Source organism: Coregonus clupeaformis, chromosome 34, assembly GCF_020615455.1.
Source record: "Coregonus clupeaformis isolate EN_2021a chromosome 34, ASM2061545v1, whole genome shotgun sequence".
Lineage (NCBI taxonomy): Eukaryota > Metazoa > Chordata > Actinopteri > Salmoniformes > Salmonidae > Coregonus > Coregonus clupeaformis.
This window is the reverse complement of record NC_059225.1, coordinates 21489211-21515035: the sequence shown is the minus strand read 5'-3', so window position 1 is coordinate 21515035 and position 25825 is coordinate 21489211. Positions and strand designations below refer to the sequence as shown.

General features: G+C 41.3%; 1 protein-coding gene across 1 annotated transcript in view; it reads left to right on the top strand.

Annotated features, from left to right (window-relative positions):
* Positions 1-11669: 11669 nt before the first annotated feature.
* The window catches only part of LOC121549948 (outer dynein arm-docking complex subunit 2), a 98731-nt gene continuing 84575 nt past the window's right edge, over positions 11670-25825 (top strand). Inside the window, exons 1-7 of the mRNA XM_041861950.2 lie at positions 11670-11760; positions 12062-12320; positions 19965-20122; positions 20494-20692; positions 20912-21018; positions 21869-22005; positions 22941-23057. Of these exons, the coding sequence (XP_041717884.1) occupies positions 12097-12320; positions 19965-20122; positions 20494-20692; positions 20912-21018; positions 21869-22005; positions 22941-23057 (942 nt within the window). The 5' untranslated portion in view covers positions 11670-11760; positions 12062-12096. The remainder of the gene's footprint in view (positions 11761-12061; positions 12321-19964; positions 20123-20493; positions 20693-20911; positions 21019-21868; positions 22006-22940; positions 23058-25825) is intronic.

Genomic DNA, 25825 nt, shown 5'->3' with positions numbered 1-25825 from the left:
ATTTCTTTCATACTATAGTTTGCTGTGTTTATGGAATATTTTATTTCCATGCTCATGTGAAGTGAGAGTACAAAAACATCCTGTTGTCATTTCAAAGTTCACCACTGTACTAACCAATAATAAAGACTGTCTTAGGCCATAGGAATATATGAGACATCAACAGTGTGTTTTGCAATAGAGAAAGTGATTGTAGATGGTTTCAATGATCTTACACTGCACACACCACACACGTATTGAAATCAGATCAAAATCACACTCAATGAAATCAGATTTAACTCCATGGCCATGCGCTAATTAAATACAATTTTCGACGATAGGCATACAGGATCTCAAGTTTCTCCTATAAAGACTGTGTATGCTCAGCCTCCGATTCTGACGTTGCCTCAACTCAAGGAAACTGTGAAATGCTTTGCATGGTGTGTTCCAAACCAGGAAGCAACAAAACATTCCAATGAAGCACGGCATGTTGATAAAACCCATACTTTTCCTGGGATACAATTGGCCAGACTGGCCTTGTAGGAGACGTGTGAGAGACGTGTAGCGTCATATCGGCGGCGCCAGTTGTGTTCTCAGAGGCAGGGTTGGGGCTGTTGCTGTTTGACACCTCTGTAACACAGATATGAATCCCAAATGGCACCCTATTCCCTATTTAGTTCACTACTTTTGACCTGGGCCTTGGTAAAAGTAGTGCTCTAAATAGGGAATAGTATGCCATTTGGGACGTAGACAGAGACCCATTTCCAGATGGAAAGGGAGGCCCTTAGCGTGACGATGACTGGGCCAGGTCATGGCAATCACTAGGACGTCCCTCGCTGCACCTCGCCATTTCTAGCTGCGCTCCCAAAGTCTACAGCCGAGAGCCCCTAGACTCACCCAGGGAAGAATACTCACTCACAGGCCTTGTTTTGACAAGATGTCCTTCTCATTTCTCTTAGGAGTGTGGAGGGTGGTCAGACACACACGCACACACAACAGCATGCACACACAACAGCATGCACACGTACACACGTGAGTGTGTTATTATTTCCAATCAGCGGTTCCCCCGACTGACTCGCCTGAGCGACAAGATGGAAACCCACATGATACAATATATGTGTTGTGTGTGGGGGGGTGGGGGTGGGGGGGGGGGGAGTAGTTCCGGTTTCTGGTTTGCTGGGGAAGAATAACAAGGAGCAGTATGATATTGTAATGGGACGTGTCCCTTTACAAGTTGATGTAATCGCCAATAGAGAGTCATCAGCGGGGCCAGGGCCGTATGCGTTGAGCAGACAAGTGACTGGGTCTTCAGCTGTAAGGCCGCTGGGCAGATATACGGCCAGAGCTGGTTGGAGGGGACATGGGATGCCTCCCAAATGGCACCTTATTCCCTATGTAGTACACTACTGGCCTATATCCCATAGGGCTCTGGTCAAAAGTAGTGCACTATATAGGTAATAAGGTGCCATATGGGACAAAAGCAGGTTTGTGAGAAGGTCTCAGCCGCCACGGCGTTAAACTGTCAAACCGGACGTGACTCATGTGACAGCACCAGGTGGTAAGAGCTCGCTAACGCAAACAAACTGTAAAGCAGCGCCTCACCTTTGGACATGAATAATGTTAGTTTGACCTTAAGTGGACAAGCTGAGGCTAATAAACCGACAGCCTTCAATGTTCACCTACCATAATTTGTGAGCAAATCCAGTGAAGAAAATAGCCTAAAAGAACATCGCAAAAAAATGGCTGACCATTTGTGTCTCTGAGAGACCGGCGAGCAGTTGAAAGAGGAAGGAGAAGCAGTGGGGTTGTAGTTAGTAAAATAAAGAAGTGGGAGCAGAAGGCAGGAAGGTCTTCACAGCCTTTTCAGCAGTCTGTCTGTCAGTGTGTTATGTGTTAACAGGTGTTGATGTTGGGGAGTGGTGTGTGAGTGGTCCTGGGAGTGGAGTGGTGGTGGAGTTTGGCTGAGGTCTGAGGGGAACAGGGGGCTTCTAACAGCCCATAATTAGTGATCATCCGCTGGCCTGGTTGGCCGGGGTTGACAGCCACCAGAAGACAGACGGGGAGCACCCACACACACCACCGCCACCCTCTGAACCCAGCCCTTTGGAAAGGGAAATGGGAACAACCCGTAGGCTTGTGGAGGCCCAGCAGCAGCATGGCTCTCCAACTCTACAGCCCACACCGAAGGTCCCCAGAACAGGCCGGCAGGCACGAGGCCGAGTCCAGTTCCAGCACACTCTCTCTCTGGAGCGGAGCGGCTCACGCGCAGCCTGCAGACAGACTGATTGGTCCTCTGTGTTCTGTGATTAGACTAGCTACATTGTTAGCATTGGAACGCTCTCCGCTCTTTGCGGGTCTCCTCTGGCGTTCATAGGCCTTCAGCATTTAGCAACGCACTATACTCTGTAACAAATCGTATTTCCAAGTTCCTGACTTGAAAGTCAGTGAGTGCACCGATGGATACTCCCTTAACACGACTTATCTAGTGGACTTCCCCATTGAACAGACTTTACACATGATGCATCCCAAGTGACGCCCTATTCCCTATATAGTGCCCTATGGGTCCTGGTCAAAAGACATGCACTACATAGGGAAGAGGGTGCCATTTGGGACGCAACTACAGACTTCTGTTTATGAACATTTATTCTGTTCACAGGAAACCCTTGTCTTCTCGTGTGACTTTTTTTGACTGCCTAACTAACTGATGTGTCATTATTTCCACAGAGTCATAACTATCCCTGTACTGGCTTCTTTTCCCTCTGTCTGCATCTCACTTAGCAATGACGAACTGGGTGCCAGCGCTGGAGCGGCTGCAACATAAGCACTCAACAAGCACCTCCTCAACCAATGATGGGGAGGGAGGAGCGCCCCACTCAAGAACTCCTCTCCCCTTCTCCTTTCCTACAGTACTCCTCTCCTCCTCTCCTCCCCCTCCATCCACCTCTCTCTGCACATGCCAGTGCCTGTCTCCCCCCTCTCCCTCTCCACCTCTCTCCTCGCCCCACTCCCAGCCCGGCACATGACAGTGCCTCTCTCTGCCTGTTCATGCTGAGATAGACTGACAGACAGACAGGCGGAGGAACAAAGAGGCCCTGATGTCTTCCAGGGGAGATTATAAAACACAAGTCAAATTGTATTAAACCTCCCCAAGTGTTAGCAAGTGAGGCAGCACCAAGCATGGACAGCTCGTCACACCGCAGTTTCAAAATAATAATTACGCTGTGAGAGACTGAGGTAGTGAGGAGGAATGGAGGGAGGGAGAGGGAAGGATAAAAGTGAGTGAAGATCTGTGTTTTTGCATGCTGAATGACTTTGAAATAGTAGAACCAGCTGGTATCTCCAGGGACCTCATTTATAAACCTTGAATAAGTACAAAATATACCCCAAAATGTGCGTGCGCCAGTTTTCACGCAAAAGTTGGCATTTATAAAAAATGTACTTGACATGAGAATGTGATCACCTCCCCGCTAACTTTAGACCATGCATACACACATCTGCTAGTGGTTCAAATATTGTATTGCAAGCTGGCAAGTAAGTATTTTGTGAAAAGCTTATTCATAAAAAAACTAAAAACTGGAAAACATATTAACAAGAATGCAGCTATTTGCCGTTAGTGAGAAGAGCGAAAATCTGTTGATATTTTATTTGTATTAGATATTTTTCCTATTTATTTATTTTTCATAACCATTGCATAATACATTCCTCACCTTTTCTGGATATGATGGGTTAATATCCCCGAAGGAGCCATAATACAATTTATCATGCGCATCTCACATTTAATTGGACCTATTAGCCTAGTAAGTATACTGAACAAAAATATAAACGCAACATGTAAAGTGTTGGTCCCGTGTTTCATAAGCTGAAATAAAAGGTCCCAGAAATGTTACATATGCATAAAAAGCATATTTCTCTCAAATTTTGCACACAAATTTGTTTACATCCCTGTTGGTGAGAATTTCTCCTTTGGCAAGCTAATCTGTCCACCTGACAAGTGTGGCATATCAAGAAGCTGATTAAACAGCATGATCATTACACAGGTGCACCTTGTGCTGGGGACAATAAAGGGCCACTCTAAAATGTGCAGTTTTGTCACACAACACTTTGCAATTGGCATGCCAACTGCAACAATGTCCATCAGAGCTGTTGCCAGAGAATTGAATGTTAATTTCTCTACAATAAGCCACCTCCAACGTTGTTTTAGAGAATTTGGCAGTACGTCCAACCGGCCTCACAACCACAGGCCACGTGTACCAACGCCAGCCTAGGATGTCCACATCCGGCTTCTTCACCTGCGGGTTCGTCTGAGGCCAGCCATCCAGACAGCTGATGAAACTGTGGGTTTGCACAACCGAATAATTTCTGCACAAACTGACAGAAACCGTCTTAGGTCATGCTCATCTGCGTGCTCGTAGTCCGCACAAGGGTTTTGACCTGACTGCAGTTCGCCGTTGTTACCAACTTCAGTGGGCAAATGCTCACCTTCGATGGCCACTGGCATGGTGGAGAAGTGTGCTCTTCATGGATGATTCCCGGGCAGATGGCAGACAGCGTGTATGGTGTTGGGTGGGAGAGCGGTTTGCTGATGTCAACAATGTGAACAGAGGGCCCCATTGTGCCGGTGAGGCTATGGTATTGGCAGGACAATGAACACAATTGCATTTTATCGATGGCAATTTTAATGCATAGAGATACCGTGAAGAGATCCTGAGGCCCATTGTCGTGCCATTCATCACGGCCCCTTGTCGCAAGGATTTGTACACAATTCCTGGAAGCTGAAAATGTCCCAGTTCTTCCATGGCCTGCATACTCACTAGACATGTCACCCATTGAGCATGTTTGGGATGCTCTGGATCGACGTGTACGACAGCGTGTTCCAGTTCCCGCCCATATCCAGCTACTTTGCACAGCCATTGAAGAGGAGTGGGACAACATTCCACAGGCCGCAATCAACAGCCTGATCAACTCTATGCGAAGGAGTCACGCTGCATGAGACAAATGGTGGTCACACCAGATACTGACTGGTTTTCTGATCCACGCCCTTACCTTTTATTTAAGGTATCTGTGACCAACAGATGCATATCTGTATTCCCAGTCATGTGACAATTCCACAACAATTTGCCATTGTTTTCTATTTCAGAAACTGACAGTCCTTTTCCAGATACAGCATAAATTATTGCTAAAGATTAAGAAACAGTCTATTTACAATAGACCGGTAGCATATGTAAAATATTTGTAGGCTACAGTGTTGCTGTGCGATAGGAGCGCAATGTCATTGCCTATTTAATCTCAGAGCCTATGCCAAGGCAGGACATACAGTGAGGGATAAAAGTATTTGATCCCCTGCTGATTTTGTACGTTTGCCCACTGATAAAGACATGATCAGTCTATAATTTTAATGGTAGGTTTATTTGAACAGTGAGAGACAGAATAACAACAAAAAAATCCAGAAAAACACATGTCAAAAATGTTATAAATTGATTTGCATTTTAATGAGGGAAATAAGTATTTGACCCCTCTGCAAAACATGACTTAGTACTTGGTGGCAAAACCCTTGTTGGCAATCACAGAGGTCAGACGTTTATTGTAGTTGGCCACCAGGTTTGCACACATCTCAGGAGGGATTTTGTCCCACTCCTCTTTGCAGATCTTCTCCAAGTCATTAAGGTTTCGAGGCTGATGTTTGGCAACTCGAACCTTCAGCTCCCTCCACAGATTTTCTATGGGATTAAGGTCTGGAGACTGGCTAGGCCACTAAAATTATAGACTGATCATTTCTTTGACAGTGGGCAAACGTACAAAATCAACAGGGGATCAGATACTTTTTTCCCTCACTGTAGAAATCTAATAATCTATTGAAAAACTAACCATTTGTATTTTGCATGCCATGGCCTTATGCCAATAGTTCCAATTTATACAGAAAATAAAGGGCGTTATTGTCACCATAAAAGACGAATCGCGTTTTCCAGGCAGAGTTTTAATGCTCTTTCACACGTGCACAATTTTACGACATGTCTGATTTATAACGGGAAACATTCGTATGTATGGCGTGCACCAAGTTTATAAATCTCAATATTTTTGGTGTGCAGACTTTTCAGAAATGGCGCACGCAGACATTTTGTGTGACATTTCCGCAATGGTTATAAATGAGGCCCCAGACTAGAGGAGAGAAAAAGAGAGAGGGGGTGTGTATGGTGAGAGGCAACAGGGCTGGCCGAGTGGTACTTGGTAAAATCAGGGATAATAGCTGAGCTCAGGGATACTAGCTGAGCTGGTAAATAGGTTGGGTTGAAGCCAACCTGTCTGACCTCAGATGAACCAATCAGGAAGCAGGATAGGGGACAGGCCCCATCAATGGTTATGACAACTGTCCAACGTCTGTGAAGTTCAATATCACTTTGTACAGTAGATACAAGTGTTTTCCTCCTAACCTGAAAAAAACGAAATTACAAACTTTTAGGACTAAATAATTGGATTTGTTCACAGTAACATATTACACAATGTTGCTTGTAGTATCATGCTGATATATATTCATACTGTCTGTTTTGCCCTACAATGCTTTTACATTTATATACAGGTTGACATTTTTACATTTTAGTCATTCAGCAGATGCTCGTATCCAGAGCGACTTACAGGAGCAATTAGGGTTAAGTGCCTTGCTCAAGGGCACATCGACAGTTTTTTCACCTAGTCAGCTCAGGGATTCGAAACAATGACCTTTCGGTGACTCTTAACCGCTAGGCTACCTGCTGATTTCCTGTAAAACTTGGTAAGATAAAAACATGGTTAGCTTTTTCTTTCTATTTTTACATTAAATGACAGCTTGTGGATTTGAAATATATTTCTGTAGATGACAGTGTGGACATCAATCATTGGAATCGGCTGGAAATATTCAACTTTATGATAATATGATTTTCTAAAAGATATGTTTTGAGGTTTAACAGTGCTAGTTCAGCTTCTTTTTCGAATTCAAAACCACTTGTAAAAGTGGTACATGATTTAGCGGAGGTATTGGTGGGGGTTTGCCAGTGCCACCAAATAGCAAAATAAACAAAAATTGGTTTTAATACATTCAGATTCAAAGTCATTCCATTCCATAAATCTATGTATTCATAAATCTTGTTTTACTTCTATATTTGACAAGCAACCGGCTGCTCCAAAGAAAGCATTGGCACCAACAACTTGAAATATATACACAGCACTTGAAATACCACAATTACAGGTTTACATCCATAAGAAGCCCTAGCAATGATATTCATTGTTACAGAGCAAACAGTTTCAACAGTATCTGGTTTTGTTTTCCTTACAGTGAGACTAGTTTAGTGTAGATAAAATTGACTTATATTTCATAGCGGCCCTTGATTTCCCTTCATCACAATTCGTTAACAATGTTTTGATTTATAGGCAGTATCTGAGTGGGTCTTATTCTAGAGAGGATTGATTGCATTTCTCTGGAGTTCTTAATTCTTTACTGATGTAGCTATTATTTTGAAAAAACAAAGGTTTTATAGATATCGAGGTATTTCCAATTCATTGTCGTTGACATAACGTATGTTGATCCATTTATATTACCCTCATATCAAACCATTTGAATCAATTTCAATAAGAAGCACCCGTGAATCGCATCACACACACACACACAAACATACACACACACATACTTAACGGTCCATTAATAATGAGATGCTCCTCAGCCTGGGTTTGTCAGTGAAGGATAATGAAGTGCAGTTTTATTTGGCACCTCTGTCTTTGTCTGCCTCCCCTATCAGTCCGTCCTCACTGAACCAAGAACCAAAAGCACTTCTGTATTTTCCTTTTTGGTGGGAATCCACAGTTATTCACCTATGATACTGCCTGTCCAAACAGTCAATAAACTGGGTGATTATTTATAATGACCCAAATTCCATTTATATCTAATGATAAAATGGAGCTGCTATGGGGGTGAGGTAGTGAAAATGTTTTGCAGTGCCCTGCGGTACGGTACTGTAGGGCCACTCTACAAAGTAGCACATGTGTGCAGTAAATTGTTCCCTGGAAAAAGTTATATGACAGGTCACCAAGTCTCTTGTTCATCATAAGTCACTCAGACCCAAATCTCTCTCAGAGCAACATTTGCCCCCCTAACTCCCTGTCCCTACTCAGCAGGTTATATGAGAAAGACTACAACTTTAAAACGAGTATACGGTAATACAATGTTCTTCTCTTGTTAGAACCATTTTGACTATTTTTACTATTTTCTATTTTGGAAATTTCATATATCTGAAATGTGTGTGACAGATCTTGCACTTGCTCATTATTGTGACCAGTGTCACCTCATTCCTTGCCTGGCCCGTCCTATGGGTTGCGTCCCAAATGGCACCCTATTCCCTACATAGTGAAGTACTTTTAACCAGAGCCTTATGGGCCCTGGTCAAAAGTAGTGCACTATATAGGGAATAGGGTGCCATTTGCGCTGCAACTCTAGTTAACTTAACCACGGCCTTGAACTGTGCTGAACTGCACTTGACATGAAGCCTATAATAATAAGAGTTCTCTAGACTGTGTGAGTGTGCCTGGGAGGAAAAATAGAGCAGGAGATATGGTATTATACTACCTTAACAGAAGGAGGAACAGTAGTCCATACACTTAGTCCTTCCACTAAGTCCACCTGTGTGCAATCTAAGTGCCACATGATCTCAGTATATATACACCTGTTCTGAAAGGCCCCAGAGTCTGCAACACCACTAAGCAAGGGGAAACACCAAGCAAGCGGCACCATGAAGACCAAGGAGCTCTCCAAACAGGTCAGGGACAAAGTTGTGGAGAAGTAAAGATCAGGGTTGGGTTACAAAAAAATATCAGAAACTTTGAACATCCCTCGGAGCACCATTTTTAAATCTATTATTTAAAAAATGGAAAGAATATGGCACCACAACAAACCTGCCAAGAGAGGGCCACCCACCAAAACTCACGGACCAGGCAAGGAGGGCATGAATCAGAGAGGCAACAAAGAGACCAAAGATAACCCTGAAGGAGCTGCAATGCTCCACAGCAGAGATTGGAGTATCTGTCCATAGGACCACTTTAAGCCGTACACTCCACAGAGCTGGGCTTTATGGAAGACTGGCCAGAAAAAAAGCCATTGCTTAAAGAAAAAAATAAGCAAACAAGTTTGGTGTTTGCCAATAGGCATGTGGGAGACTCCCCAAACATATGGAAGAAGGTACTCTGGTCAGATGAGACTAAAATTGAGCTTTTTGGCCATCAAGGAAAACACTATGTCTGGCGCAAACCCAACACCTCTCATCACCCCGAGAACACCATCCCCACAGTGAAGCATGGTGGTGGCAGCATCATGCTGTGGGGATGTTTTTCATCGGCAGGGACTGGGAAACTGGTCAGAATTGAAGGAATGATGGATGGCGCTAAATACAGGGAAAATCTTGAGGGAAACCTGTTTCAGTCTTCCAGAGATTTGAGACTGGGAGGGAGGTTCACCTTCCAGCATGACAATGACCCTAAGCATACTGCTAAAGCAACACTCGAGTGGTTTAAGGGGAACCATTTAAATGTGTTGGAAAGGCCTAGTCAAAGCCCAGACCTCAATCCAATTGAGAATCTGTGGTATGACTTAAAGATTGCTGTACACCAGCGGAACCCATCCAACTTGAAGGAGCTGGAGCAGTTTTGCCTTGAAGAATGGGCAAAAATCCCAGTGGCTAGATGTGCCACAGCATACCCCAAGAGACTTGCAACTGTAATTGCTGCAAAAGGTGGCTCTACAAAGTATTGACTTTGGGGGGGGGGGTGAATAGTTATGCACGCTCAAGTTTTCTGTTTTTTTGTCTTATTTCTTGTTTGTTAAACCAAAAACATTATTTTGCATCTTCAAACTGGTAGGCATGTTGTGTAAATCAAATGATACAAACCCCCAAAAAATCAATTTTAATTCCAGGTTGTAAGGCAACAAAATAGGAAAAATGCCAAGGAGGGTGAATACTTTTGCAAGCCACTGTACCTGGCACAGTATCTTTCTCTATAAGCTCTCAGCATGTTTCCATGCAATTCAATCAACAGCTCCAGTCAAGCATAGGAGCAGAAGCATGGAGACTGGTTATGTTTATTTGGGTGTATTAAGTTAAATGCTAAGTGCATCTAAGACCCAGCAGGTGCCCTAGACCGCAGAGCCATATTTGTTTTGAAAAGGTTCTGGAAGCCCCAGACTGTTCCATTTAGCCGTTTTAACGAACAGAAGTTAGAGTTGCTAATGAGTCCTTGAGCCAGAAATATTAAGGCAGTCATTCATCCTCCTTCTCTCCTTGTCCTTTTGTCTCTGATTCTCTTTTCCCATTTCCTCTATCCAAGCTCCTGTCTGGACTCCTGCGCCCTGAGTCTGAACACTCTTTCTCCTTTTAGCCAGACCTGGCACCCTGCTGTGGATATGCAGATATGTGTCTCTCCTACTCTCTCCCCCTTTCCTCTATGCCCTATACACAAGCATGTCTATCTGGACTATTGCATTGCCCTACCCATTGGCCTGACCAGACACCCTGCTTTGGACACGTGGCTTTCTCCTTTTCTCTTTGTCCCCCATACTCTACACTTTTCTCTTCCCCTTGCTTCTTTCCAAACTCCTACACAAGCCTGTCTGGACGTGTGTGTGTGCGTGTGTGTGTGTGTGTGTGTGTGTGTGTGTGTGTGTGTGTGTGTGTGTGTGTGTGTGTGTGTGTGTGTGTGTGTGTGTGTGTGTGTGTGTGTGTGTGTGTGTGTGTGTGTGTGTGTGTGTGTGTGTGTGTGTGTGTGTGTGTGTGTGTGTGTGTGTGTGTGTGTGTGTGTGTGTGTGTGTGTGTGTGTGTGTGTGTGTGTGTGTGTGTGTGTGTGTGTGTGTGTGTGTGTGTGTGTGTGTGTGTGTGTGTGTGAGATGAGAGAGAGAGGGAATTTGGAATGTAACCATGGAGTCTAGGTACCTTTCTGTGGAGGGTGGATCGCCCCATTAACTGACTGAGCTCACTTCTGGTGAGGCTGTGTGGCTAAAGGAAGGGAAGGTTCCACAGTGGTGCACAATCAAAGGTTTAGAGTCATCTGGTTATTTTCCTTTTGCATCTACCTGAAAAGGAAAAATATGCAATTGGATCTGGTTAATCAACTAGGCTTGATTTTTGGGTAGCCTACCAGTCTCAAAACATACCAATGCCTATATTTCACTCTCCTGGATGTTTTTTAATTATTTTTTTATGCCAACCTGAAATAATGAAATCCTTTCCATAATCAACTTATGAAATTACAGCCAGGTGAGGTGGCTTTTGTCTTGAAAATGAACAGTAAGAGGATGGTGCTCTCAATGACTGAATGAATGAAGTCTGAATTACTTTATTTGCAGAGCGAAAATGGGTAAAAATCTACTTCAAATATACTGTTTTCAGTTTGCCCAGAATGTTTGTCTGCAAAACACTGCATTGGCCAACCATACAGCAATCCTGGAGGATGTTCCTAAAGAAGCTCTCAAATGTGTGGTTCTGTGGACACTCTACTTTAGAAAATTAACTATTCTTATGAAGGCATACTCACACTGTGCTTAAGCAAATATCACACCAGCAGGCTGCAGGCAGGAAGGAATAGGGTTTTGCGTTTCTGACTAATGCTATTTTTGACACATCTCCCGCTACGTTGTTGAGCGATATCCTAGCAACCGGAGGCAGTGGGGCTTGTGACTGTTTCCAAGGAAACCGACTAACTGCTAACCTTGATAGCTAGCTGGTAGCTAGCTCGTGGTCCTCGAACAAAATAGAAGACAACTTCAAATAGCTGGTAAGTTTTCATGTATAAAATATACATGTTTACTGTACACTTAGCTAAAACATTTGCAAATGGTTCGTTTGTGTGTATGAAAGCTTCAACACTGTTCAAAAGTTTGGGATGTGATGGAATGTTAGCAACGGGGGGTCAGCTGGCTAGCTAACGTTAGTCAATAACCGTCTGTAAACATAGTTAGCTAGCTATGTCGATACCGTCTTATCTGCCAGTCTACTATAACTGTAGCTAGCGATTTAATAATTTGTTGACATTTGTTGCCAAAAGTGTAATTGTCACCAATTAATCCACCAAACAGTTTCAGTACGTTGCCAGTCCCACACAACTGCTACCATGGGGGTAGCACTGACCAGAGCAGCGCAATGGACCACAGCAAGTTCTGGGACTGGAAAACTGGAGATCACCCCAGTCAACGAGTCTCTGCTGAAAGAGATCCTGGAGTTTGTGGAACAGTTCAGCTCCAGACACCCTCAGGAGGCTAAGCATGTGTTCAAGGAGCCGCTCCAGTGGACTACCTCTTTGGAGGCTTCTGATTTCAAAACAGAGTATGACATAAGGTAATCATGAGGCACGCTGTGCTGTGTGCTTGGTGTAATGTTACTGACTGGGGATGTTGTCATGGAGTCTAAACGTATTTTGAGCCCTACAGCAGGACTCATATTTATGTTCTTGAATTTATTTGTTTTCTGTTCAACTTCAGTAGGACAGGAAACATCTAGACTACTTCATCAGAAAGTCTGTTATTTTTTCCCTGGCTGTCTGCATGTGATTAGTTGTTATTCTACAGTTGGGAAATGGTAACCCTTGGCGAAAAACCCCATGATTTCACATCTGAAATTCCACATGTGAAATCATGTGAAACAATGTGTTTTTGGAACACTTCACATGTGATGATATTTCACATGAAGTTTCACATGTGGGTTTTCACGTGACGATATAACCTTCCAAATGCGGATTCATCTTTTTTTCACGGGATTTCACAGGTGATGCCCTGCAAACAAAAATTAGTCGTTAGGATACACACACAAACAGTACTTTTAACATAGTGTTTTCAACTTACATACAGTGGGGGAAAAAAGTATTTAGTCAGCCACCAATTGTGCAAGTTCTCCCACTTAAAAAGATGAGAGAGGCCTGTAATTTTCATCATAGGTACACGTCAACTATGACAGACAAAATGAGAAAAAAAATTCCAGAAAATCACATTGTAGGATTTTTAATGAATTTATTTGCAAATTATAGTGGAAAATAAGTATTTGGTCAATAACAAAAGTTTCTCAATACTTTGTTATATACCCTTTGTTGGCAATGACACAGGTCAAACGTTTTCTGTAAGTCTTCACAAGGTTTTCACACACTGTTGCTGGTATTTTGGCCCATTCCTCCATGCAGATCTCCTCTAGAGCAGTGATGTTTTGGGGCTGTCGCTGGGCAACACGGACTTTCAACTCCCTCCAAAGATTTTCTATGGGGTTGAGATCTGGAGACTGGCTAGGCCACTCCAGGACCTTGAAATGCTTCGGCGTAGTGTGTTACTAATGGTAGGCTTTGTTACTTTGGTCCCAGCTCTCTGCAGGTCATTCACTAGGTCCCCCCGTGTGGTTCTGGGATTTTTGCTCACCGTTCTTGTGATCATTTTTACCCCACGGGGTGAGATCTTGCGTGGAGCCCCAGATCGAGGGAGATTATCAGTGGTCTTGTATGTCTTCCATTTCCTAATAATTGCTCCCACAGTTGATTTCTTCAAACCAAGCTGCTTACCTATTGCAGATTCACTCTTCCCAGCCTGGTGCAGGTCTACAATTTTGTTTCTGGTGTCCTTTGACAGCTCTTTGGTCTTGGCCATAGTGGAGTTTGGAGTGTGACTGTTTGAGGTTGTGGACAGGTGTCTTTTATACTGATAACAAGTTCAAACAGGTGCCATTAATACAGGTAACGAGTGGAGGACAGAGGAGCCTCTTAAAGAAGAAGTTACAGGTCTGTGAGAGCCAGAAATCTTGCTTGTTTGTAGGTGACCAAATACTTATTTTCCACCATAATTTGCAAATAAATTCATAAAAAATCCTACAATGTGATTTTCTGGGTATTTTTTTCTCCGTTTGTCTGTCATAGTTGACGTGTACCTATGATGAAAATTACAGGCCTCTCTCATCTTTTTAAGTGGGAGAACTTGCACAATTGGTGGCTGACTAAATACTTTTTTCCCCCACTGTATTTGAAACACTTTGACATACATTATTCAATTGTGTATGTTTATTTATACAGTAATTGTTATTCAACATGTTCTCACCTGGGATTTAAACTCACAACCTCTTGGTTCACTGCATTCCGATCTTCCTGCCACCATGCCTGTGTCAGTGACTGATTTCACCTGTATTCCTACACTTCAGACTTAAGTAAAGTAAATCTCTGCTTAAAAATAAACTCAAGAAAAAATGTATGTGAAAATCGCATTTGAGCTGAAATTTTCACATGTAAAAAAAAAAGAAAGAAAAAAGAAGACGACAGGTCAGTTGTTCACATGTGAAACCAGATGTTCACATGTATAACATTTTGAGTTCACATGTTAACACCACCTTTTCACATGAGGAGAATACCATGTTTTCACCTCACATGTGAATTGCAGGTTCACGTGAAATTTGCAGTTTCATGTGGACAAAACCGTTCACTTGAAAATCAAATTTTCACTGTCGTAAAAAACGCTCACATGTGGAATTGCATTTTGTTCAAATTTTGCATCCCAATGTTGTCACATTTATTTCACATGCGATCATGTTTTCACATGTGTAGTTTCTTGTTATCACACACAGCACATTTTCCAGTGTTAAATCAACACTGAGTGTTAAATTGAACACTGGTCCAGCGTCTATATGGATCCACACTTTTCAGTGTTAAATTAACACACTGCGTCTTGTAAAGCCTTATTTCCACATTTCCCAGAGTGCCTTTTGAGTGAATTTCCACCAATGACTGTAGGTTATTTATTAGTGACAGAGACATGGTTGTTGCATTCATCCATTTTCAGTCTTGTGGCCTTAACCAAGTGAGATCCTAAGCAAATATGTTATCATTAAAATTAAATTGTTTAAGACAATACAACACATATTTCATAAGGCCTTATTTTGAGGGCCTAGATTTACCCTAATACAGCAGCCTGAAACTCATAGTTTACAGGCCATATCTGGAAAGGAAAAGCAGCCAACAAGGAAAAGCAGCCAACAAGTGCTCAGCATATGTGGGAACTCCTTCAAGACTGTTGGAAAAGCATTCCAGGTTGAGAGAATGAGTGTGCAAAGCTGTCATCAAGGCAAAGGGTGGCTATTTGAAGAATCTCAAATATAAAATATATTTTGATTTGTTTAACACTTTTTAGGTTACTACATGATTCCATATGTGTTATTTCATAGTTTTGATGTCTTCACTATTATTCTACAATGTAGAAAATAGTAAAAAATAAAATAAAAACCCTTGAATTAGTAGGTGTTCTAAAACTTTTGACCGGTAAGGAATATATTTCTGATTTAAGCTTTATTTTAACAGGGAAGACATATTGAGACTTAAGTCTCTTTTTCAAATGCATCAACATACAATGCATTCGGAAAGTATTCAGACCCCTTGACTTTTTCCACATTTTGTTACGTTAGTCTTATTCTAAAATGGATTAAATTAATATTTTTCCTCATCAAGCTACACACAATACCCCATAATGACAAAGCGAAAACAGGTATCAATTTATTTTGTTATTTGTAAACTCAGGTTCCCTTTATCTAATATTAGGTTTTGGTTGAAGATCACTCAGTATAAAAAAATATGCAAAATCAGAAAGGGGGCAAATACTTTTTCACAGCGCTGTAGATGAAGTTTACAATTTTAAACAGATTGATTAATGGTGTTTATATAAATAGTGAAGAGAGCAGGTCCCAAAATCGACCCCTGTGGTACACCTTTATGTATATCAAGAAATGCAGACTTAACCCCATCAATCACGATGGCCTGAGTTCTGTCACTAAGATAATCATTAAACCATGAACAGGCGTCATATCTCAGGCCTATCGAGGACAACTTATTCAATAAAATGTCAACAGTATCAAAAGTTTTTGACAGGTCCACAAACAAAGCAGCACATTTCATTTTAGTGTCTAAAGCATTAACAAGATCATTAACAACTAAAGTGGTTGCTGTAATAGTGCTATGCCCAGGCCTAAACCCTGATTGGTTTACATTCAAAATACATAAAGTTGTACATTTACTAAGGATTCAAAAATCTTAGCTAGACAAGGTATCACTACTATCCCTGCCCTTATGGAGTGGCAGCTCAAGAGCTGATTTCCATACTTTTGGAATATTTCCTGATAACAATTTTAAATAAAAAGTGTGGGTTATTAATGATGGGCGCTGCACACTTAAGCCCCTGTGGATTTATTGTTGTTTATTGCTTGCAAAGCATCCAGGACTTATTTTTCTGTTAGTAGCTTAAAATATAATATTTGACTATCATTTCTCTGATCATTCAGCAGGTTCCCCTTATCAGTATCCAGCCGAATATCATTGTGAAATGGCTTAGAAGTTCTTTCAAAGAGATAACCCGCTGAAATAAACTGGGGATTAAATGCATCAGTGATGGCATTTTTTTCCATAATGAGGCCAGTGTCTGAATTAATTTGTTGTGGCAAGAGAGGAGGAAGTAGAACCTTTTAGGGATTTGACAGTTTTCCAGAATTTAGCTGGGTTCCTATTACAATCTGAGGGGTTACATAATAATCAGATTTAGCCCTTCTGATTTGTCTTACACAATGATTCCTCAGTTGCTTAAAAGCTTGCCAGTCCGGGCCTAAGCCTGTGTTCCTGGCCTTGACCCAAACATCATTTATTTTATGAATTACTTCTGATAATTCTGGAGTGTACCAGGCATTCGATCTACCTTTAAGCCTTAATTTCTTTAAGGGAGCATGATTATCCACAATGTTATTGAAGACATCTGAAAAAAGGCTCAACACTAAATCAGGTTCAGGGATAGCTGAAATACAATCAAGGTCACTAAAATAAAGATCATGTAAATAAAAAAATAAAAAAACCTGTTCACTGAAGTTTTTAAATTTCCTCATTGTGATGACACAAGGCTTAGATTTGAGTATTTTCACATCTCTAACACAAACTGGGCAATGGTCACTAATATCTTAGGGCAAAGACACCAATAGAAACATATTTCTCTGGTGTATTCATTAAAATAAGATCAATCAGAGTTGACTTTGAAGGATCTTTAGGGTTGTGCCGTGTAGGCTTAGTCACCAGCTGGGTTAGGTTTAGATCATTACACATGTCTTTCAGATTGTCCAAAGCCTGCATTTCCCAATCATAATTTACGTTACCAAGGATAATAACTTCTGATTTAGTAAAAGAAGACAACAAACTAGTTAACATCTCGAGTGCACAAAGGTCAGCCTTGTTTAAAAAGGTAAACAGTGAGAACAAGTAGGAGCCAAGAAAGCAAGCAGGCGAAAACAAAACACAAAATATGGGTAAAACAAAACAAAGTCAAAAATACAACAGAAATAAATTATATACAGTGTGCAGCGTTAAGAAAAATAGGCTATAGTGCAAATACAATAAAAACGAAGAGTGCAGAGTGCAAATAGAGATATGGGGAAAGAAAGAGAGACAATGGAAGTGCAGGATGGTAAGGTGCTCTGACACTGATGTTAGAGTGGAGATAAGTGTCTCCAGCTTCAGAGTTATGGATACATTTTTCCCCAGACAAAGGCTTAAAGATAGTAGCTCATTATTGTCATTTTCTTTTGGCAAGAGACATGGATTTCAGTAAAGAGGCAGAAAATATTTTTTATAAAAATCGCCACTCCACCCTGTCTGTCAGCTCTGAACACATTATAACACTCAATATTATTTATTTTTATTTTTTTATCTATGAGACTACCTTAAACATCGAAACTGGAACAACCATTTCAGTAATGGATGCAATAAGTCCAAGTAACTGATTGGATTAGTTTAGAAAAATGTATGTTATTTCTATTTGAGTAGCATAATATTAATTAATCAATCAATGTACATGCAAAAATATATAAATTGAAACAAATAATTATAAAACTCTGGTTTTGGTTTAACACTTCTTATTACCACTAACACAGTGGTTCTTTTACACCAATGAGTATTAATTTAACACTTACAGAGTTAACACCTGAGTCAACACTAGAAATGTTACACTGAAAAATCAACACTAGGTAAAACTGGCCAATTGTCTGTGCATGTTTCTTTTACATGTTGTCACATGTTATCACATTAACTTAATCTAAGATCACATGTCATCACATGCAATGACATGAGATCACGTGATGACATGTGGAACACATGTTATCACATGTGAAATGAATGTGCTTTTTCTGTAAAGGAAACCACACAAGTGCATTTACTGTAGATTTCACTGATAACAAAAGTGCGCATTTCTTAACGCTGAGAACATTCCCTTTTCCTTCCAAAAAGCATATTAATGACATTAGCATAGACACAGAATGGAAAAAGTAGCTAGGCCTAGATAGAGAAGGAAAACGGTGTGCTTGTTGCCAGTTTATGCTTAAAAATACAGTATCAGTCAAAAGTTTGGACACACCTATTCATTCAAGGGTTTTTTCTTTATTTTTACTATTTTCTGCATTTTAGAATAATAGTGAAGACATCAAAACTATGAAATAACACATATGGAATCATGTAGTAACCAAAAAGGTGTTAAACAAATCAAAATATATTTTATATTTGAGATTATTCAAAAAGCCACCCTTTGCCTTGATGACATCTTTGCACACTCTTTGCATTCTCTCAACCAGCTTCACCTGGAAAGCTTTTCCAACAGTCTTGAAGGAGTTCCCACATATGCTGAGCACTTGTTGGCTGCTTTTCCTTCACTCTGCGGTCCGACTCATCCCAAACCATCCCAATTGGGTTTTGGTCGGGTGATTGTGGAGGCCAGGTCATCTGATGCAGCACTCCATCACTCTCCTTCTTGGTCAAATAGCCCTTACACAGCCTGGAGGTGTGTTGGGTCATTGTCCTGTTGAAAACAAATGATAGTCCCACTAAGCCCAAACCAGATGGGATGGCGTATCGCTGCAGAATGCTGTGGTAGCCATGCTGGTTAAGTGTGCCTTGAATTCTAAGTAAATCACAGACAGTGTCACCAGCAAAGCACCCCCACACCATAACACCTCCTCCTCCATGCTTTACGTTGGGAACTACACATGCAGAGCTCATCTTTTCACCCACACCGCGTCTCACAAAGACACGGCGGTTGGAACCAAAATTCTCCAATTTGGACTCCAGACCAAAGGACAAATTTCCACCGGTCTAATGTCCATTGCTTGTATTCCTTGGCCCAAGCAGGTCTCTTCTTCTTATTGGTGTTCTTTAGTAGTGGTTTCTTTGCAGCAATTCGACCATGAAGGCCTAATTCACACAGTCCCCTCTGAAAGTTGATGTTGAGATGTGTCTGTGACTTGAACTCTGTGAAGCATTTATTTGGGCTGCAATTTCCGAGGCTGGTAACTCTAATGAACTTATCTTCTGCAGCAGAGGCAACTCTGGGTCTTCCATTCCTGTGGCGGTCCTCATGAGAGCCAGTTTCATCATAGCGCTTGATGTTTTTTGCGACTGCGCTTGAAGAAACTTTCAAAGTTCTTGGAATGTTCCGTATTGACTGACCTTCATGTCTTAAAGTATTGATGGACTGCTTATTTGAGCTGTTCTTGCCATAATATGGACTTGGTCTTTTACCAAAAAGGGCTATCTTCTGTATACCCCCCCCCACCTTGTTACAACACAACTGATTGGCTCAAGCGCATTAAGAAGGAAATCAATTCCACAAATTAACTTTTAAGAAGGCACACCTATTAATTGAAATGCATTCCAGGTGACTACCTCATGAAGCTGGTTGAGAGAATGCCAAGAGTGTGCAAAGCTGTCATTAAGGCAAAGGGTGGCTATTTGAAGAATCTGAAATATAAAATATATTTTGATTTGTTTAACACTTTTTTGGTTAATACAATACATGATTCCAAATGTGTTATTTCGTAGTTTTGATGTCTTCGCTATTATTCTACAATGTAACAAATAGTCAAAATAAAGAAAAACCCTTGAATGAGTAGGTGTGTCCAAACTTTTGACTGGTAGTGTACGTGTGTTTCTCTACTTTTCAGTGGCCCCTCTGTAAAGTCGCAGGAAACAGACAAGGATGGGCGTCCTATGTTGCAGCTCACCCCTCCGAGCATTTCTGTGCACAGCTTCAGTCAGCTCTCCAAAATAGTACAGCTGGCAGAGGATAAGAGGCTCAATGAGGTCCGAGCTTGCCTGGAAGGTAAACCATGTCAACCACAGAATGAGATCTGAATCCCATTTGCATCCTAAATAGTCAAGGCTGCATACTTCCCATAAGCTACAGGCATCATTTGTTTGTCTTCCTTGTTATCGTCTACTTTCATCCAATTAGAAACTGGCATCAGATTATGTTTGCAATTCTTCAGTCATATTTACTGTACCCCCCAAAGCCATAATGTGGTACTTGCTAATAGCTATGTTAGTTTGAGAAAATAAAACATTAATCTACTGTATGTCTATATGACCCTAGGCCTGGACTCTCTTAAAATAGGCCTACATCATTTGACCTCAATGGGACAATCTGGCAAAATAAAGGTACAAAATAAAATGTATTTTTACTGTAATTTGTAGCCAACAGAGACCCTGTGGCGAAGATGCTGGGGCCTAGCTTAGCCACAGTGGAGGGGGAGGACAGCTCTGTGCTGCGTCTCCTGGGGAAGGTAAAGGAGGGGGACCAGGCCAAGGAGGCTGAGATCAAAGTGAATCTGATCATCCTACTGCAGCAGCTGGACACTCAGCTCCTCAGCAACTCCCTCAAGCAGATCTCCCAGTGGGTGCCTTTCCTCCTGCTCACTCTGTCTGCAATCTCTATCTATCAATAACAAATCTATCTATCTTAATACACACACTGACTCCCACTCCCACTTCAGACAAGTCCAAACATATGGGTTTGACTGATTAAAAAAACGTTTCTTACCAGACAGAAGAACCACAAATGAGGCCAAGATGAATCGTCTGTATTTGTTTTTGTTGTTTTTTTTTTGTACAGGGAGGTTAGGCTCAGTCCTGCCGCAGTGAAGAATGATGTCGAGCTGTTGAAAAACTTCTGCAGTGAAGGGGAGAAAAGGGTGTTGAAGTCTGTTCAATACACATCAGGTTTGAGTTATCTTTCCCATTTATCTTTTTTTTTTTTTTTTTTTTTTGCTATTAGAGGGTAATACTGGGATATACAAAATATCTGTGTTCAACCCTGAAAAACATGGAAGTCATTATACATGTCAGATTTACTGAGACAATGAATATTTTCACTTGCCTCAGTCGGAGCGGCACATTTGCAATGACATAACAATTAACCGTTCAGTGGAAAACGCACCACCCCCTACACACCACAGTGATAAATGCAGTCTTTTGAAAAATGTGTCCCCTTACGCAGAGGAAAATTGAAACCTTCTATGCAAATAGTCTCCAACCTGTCATACTGGGCACATTAAAATGTGTGTGTGTGTGTGTGTCACGATGCTCTGCGGCCTAGCTGTTTTCAGAGGATGATTAACAGGGAGTGAAATCACAGCGAGCTCTAAATAACCTGGTCTGCTGTCTTCAGACCTGTAGTGCGTGCCAAATGGCACCCTGTTCCCTGTATAGTGCACTAATTTTGACCTGAGCCCTATGGGCCCTCGTCAAAAGTAGTGCACTAAATATGGAATAGGGTGCCATTTGGGATGCAGTCCTGTACTGCTCTCTCTGAGGTGGAGTTGATCCGTCATCCTCGCTGGTAGCTCAGGGAACAGCGATGATTTCTCCTGTGATGCTGCACTCTTTGAACCCCTATTGGAACTTTATTTTCCCTCTAATCCTCGATACGTACTGTACCTTAAGGGAAGAATCACAATGTGGCCTAATTCCCTATAGAAACATTACTACTGTATGGTGAAATCGTATTGATTTAACGTACATTGTACACTGAACTGACATGCTCTGGTATGCTTTTCTTATTTTTCTGCAGATTATGAGTTCACCAATGGCTGTCGAACTCCTCCTTGGAGGCAGGTGCATGGTGAGATCTGCTACCTGGTGATACAGCCATGTGACACTGAGCCCCTGCACATCACCTGCAGCACAGCTGGAGTCTTTCTCAACGGGGTAAGATAGCTAGAGATAGATTAGTGTCACTGAATCAACACCAGTTTCCAGTAGACTGAGAACAAAATGAGTTGTGGATTATGTCAAAAAAACTGTCAAATAGAAATCCTGCAACAAGAAACTCTCTCTATTTTATATTTTCGTTTCCATAAACTGAATTTCAGTCAACAGTAGTCCATACTCCGCATTAGATATTATTTTTAGTCTACAGGATGTGTTTTGTCATAAATGCTTTAGGCATCGATGAATTAATAATCAAGATATTTTAGCACAGTATGTTTGCCAATTGTTATGAACAAGCACGGCAAGTTAAAATTAATCTTAATATACTTTTTTAAGATCTAGAATGTCTCTGTTAATGATAGTCCGTCAAGTTTCCAAAACATTAGGTAAGTGTCACTGAAAAGTTTAGCGATTTATGTATTGAAGTAATGTTAACTGTATGGTGGAATTCCAAGTTTGCCCTGTGTTGTTAAACATTTACAACCACCCCATTGACCTTAACGTGTGTGCAATTAATCATTAGAAAACATTTTACATGCCTCAGCGTCTTTCACTCTCCTTCACTGCCTGACTGCCCAAGTTAGTACATTTCCTGTCTCCCTGTTTCCTCACCTGGAAATGGTTCAGTTCAGGACACTGAAACCCGTGTTCCAACATGTATGACATTGATGGTATATTTACAAAAATGAAATCTAAAAGATTACAGAGTTTAACATAATGTGTGTAGTGGTTACTAGTGCAGACTGGTTTTGAATTCTAGCCTGTGAAGCTGCATTTTGATACCTTGGCCCTCTCTAACCTCAGTTGTTCTGACAAATATCCAACTGAGCCAATAGTTAGTCTATAGGGGTCTCTGCCAGTAACAGTGAATAGTTTCATGGTAATACTGTAGTATTGATTTGATACATCAAAATGCATCTTTGTCTTCACAGGGCATAAGGCAGGAGGGTGAGGAAAATGCCTATGACAGAACAAGTGATGTCTACAAAGACCTGGTAACACTTCTGAAAAGCAAGTCTCCCCATTTTGCAGAGAACATAAATAAACAGGTAGGTTTTCATGTGAAGCAGGTTGCTGTTTTCTCTGAGTAATATTTGCTCTGTCGATAACCCTATGAAGCCGTATGCATTCGACTGATCATAGATTACATAATGTAATGCATAGTAGAGGTGGCAGGTAGCTTAGTGGTTAAGAGCGTTGTGCCAGTAACCGAAAGGTCGCTGGTTCTAATCCCAGAGCCGACTAGGTGAACAATCTGTCGATGTGCCCTTGAGCAAGGCACTTAACCCTAATTGCTCCTGTAAGTTGCTCTGGATAAGAGCGTCTGCTAAATGACTAAAATGTAAATGTAAAATGTAGAGTGCGTTAAGGATTGTGAATCAGTGTCTGCACTCGTCCTCCTTGGTGTGCTTGTCTGGTCGTCACAGTGCACAGTGAGAACTCTCTGAAGCTGTTGCAGCACTACCTTACTTTCCAAATCACCCCAGTTGAAAAGAATGCAAATAACTGTCCAGTTACTCACACAGACAGAGTCATGTGTTGCCCTGAAATGCCAGTGATTCATTCAGTAGTGCTGTTTCCTGCTTAAGTGATTTGATGAATTAACAAATCACCCCAATAATGACTTCAAGCTGTGGTGGGAAAAATGTGTTTATCATCTGAATATTTGGCTATATATTTTGTCACGAGTGACTCAGTAATGTATTGTTGGAAAATGTTGCTATACAGTTACAGGAGCCAAATATTTACGGATAAACTTTGTACATGGTATTTATGCTCTAGGAAATGACACTAAATGTTTCATATAATTTATATAACAAGTATATTGAGTAATTTTTGTTTTTGCTAATATTTATTAGTTTCCTCATGTCTATTTGGACTGTCTTATGAGTAGTTACAACAAAGTAGTGTAGCTAAACGAATAATAGTATTTTTCCACTTTAAATCGTTCATTTCTGTTAGCAAAGACTATGATCAGTGTTGCTCTTGCTGATATTCACTATACTTCTGTCCTTGAGCTATTGAAACGGAAATGTAATTAAGACTGATTTCCTTTTACCCCTTTCTGCAAATCTTGCTCTTTAAAGTAAATTATGAGCCCACTGGGCAAAAACTGGTTGAATCAACGTTGTTTCCACGTCACTTCAACAAAACATTTCAATGTGAGGACATTGAATCAATGTGGAAAACTGATTGGATTTGAAAAAAGTCATCAACGTAAGAGAATTGTCTTTTTTTCACCCAATTTTTAACCTAAATCCAGTGACATGGTGAAATGTTTTGTTGATTTCACATTGAATTCACTTAACTTGACAATTCAACCAGTGGGATGTTATCACAATAATATATTGTAGTTTGCAAATGTAAAGCCGGGCAGACAAGAATATATTTTGTCTTTTCCCCACAATTTCAGGAACTGGTAAGTCAGTGCTTGCTTTTTGGACAATAGCTTAAGACAAAGGACAATCTGCCATAACAGCCCCCCCCCCCCACCGTCACTTTAATAACTCTACCTACATGTACATTTACATTTACATTTTAGTCATTTAGCAGACGCTCTTATCCAGAGCGACTTACAGTTAGTGATTACATTTTTTATTTTTATTTTTTTATACTGGCCCCCCGTGGGAATCGAACCCACAACCCTGGCGTTGCAAACGCCATGCTCTATCAACTGAGCTACATCCCTGCCGGCCATTCCCTCCCCTACCCTAGACGACGCTGGGCCAATTGTGCGCCGCCCATGAGTCTCCCAGTCGCGGCCGGCTGCGACAGAGCCTGGATTTGAACCAGGATCTCTAGTGGCACAGTTAGCACTGCGATGCAGTGCCTTAGACCACTGCGCCACTCAGGAGTCGTATTACCTCAATGTACATATTATGTACATATTACCTCAATTACCTCGACTAACCGGTGCCCCAGCACATTGACTCGGTACCGGTATCCCCTGTATATAGCCTCGCTATTGTTATTTTTACTGCTGCTCTTTAATTATTTGTTACTTTTATTTCGTATTATTTTATATTGTATTTTTTTGTGTGATTTTTCTTTCGGTATTCTTTCTTAAAACGGCATTGTTGGTTATGGGCTTGTAAGTAAGCATTTCACTGTAAGGTCTACACCTGTTGTATTCGGCGCATGTGACATACAATTTGATTTGATTTGATCATCCATGGACGTTACGGAGACATTTACCATTTACATTATGTTACTGCAGTGGCCTATAACAACCATTGTTCTCCCCATTTTTAAATAACGATATTATCAATGAAAAAGAGCCGCCTCATCATTACTTTCAATTGAATTGTGCTTGGCCAGTCAGTGTGACTTACTGGCACAGAGAGACAGGTTAGGGTAAGTGAGCAGTATAAATCCCAATGAGCAGTGCCAGGCAGCTGTGCTGTGCTGTGTAAAAGGGCCATCCAGGCTTTAATGTTTTATGAGTCCTGTGTCTGTGAGGAGTGATGCCATGAGGCTGAACCTGTCGGTCTGAGGATGTTGGACAGTAGGCCGTAAAACACTACTGTAAATGAGGTAGCTGAGATACAAATCAAGTCAGGTTTTCTCTGCCTACTTCTTTTGCCCTTTGAAGTTGCTACAGTTATGTCCAAAACATAGCATTGTGATGGTGAGGTGATATAAGGGAGTGTTCTGCACTCAAATCAGGCCATGTCTTTCTGGCCTTTTTACACCCCACCAAACGATTTCCTCTCTGCAATACTTAAGCACACCTCTTATACAGTGGGGGAAAAAAGTATTTAGTCAGCCACCAATTGTGCAAGTTCTCCCACTTAAAAAGATGAGAGAGGCCTGTAAT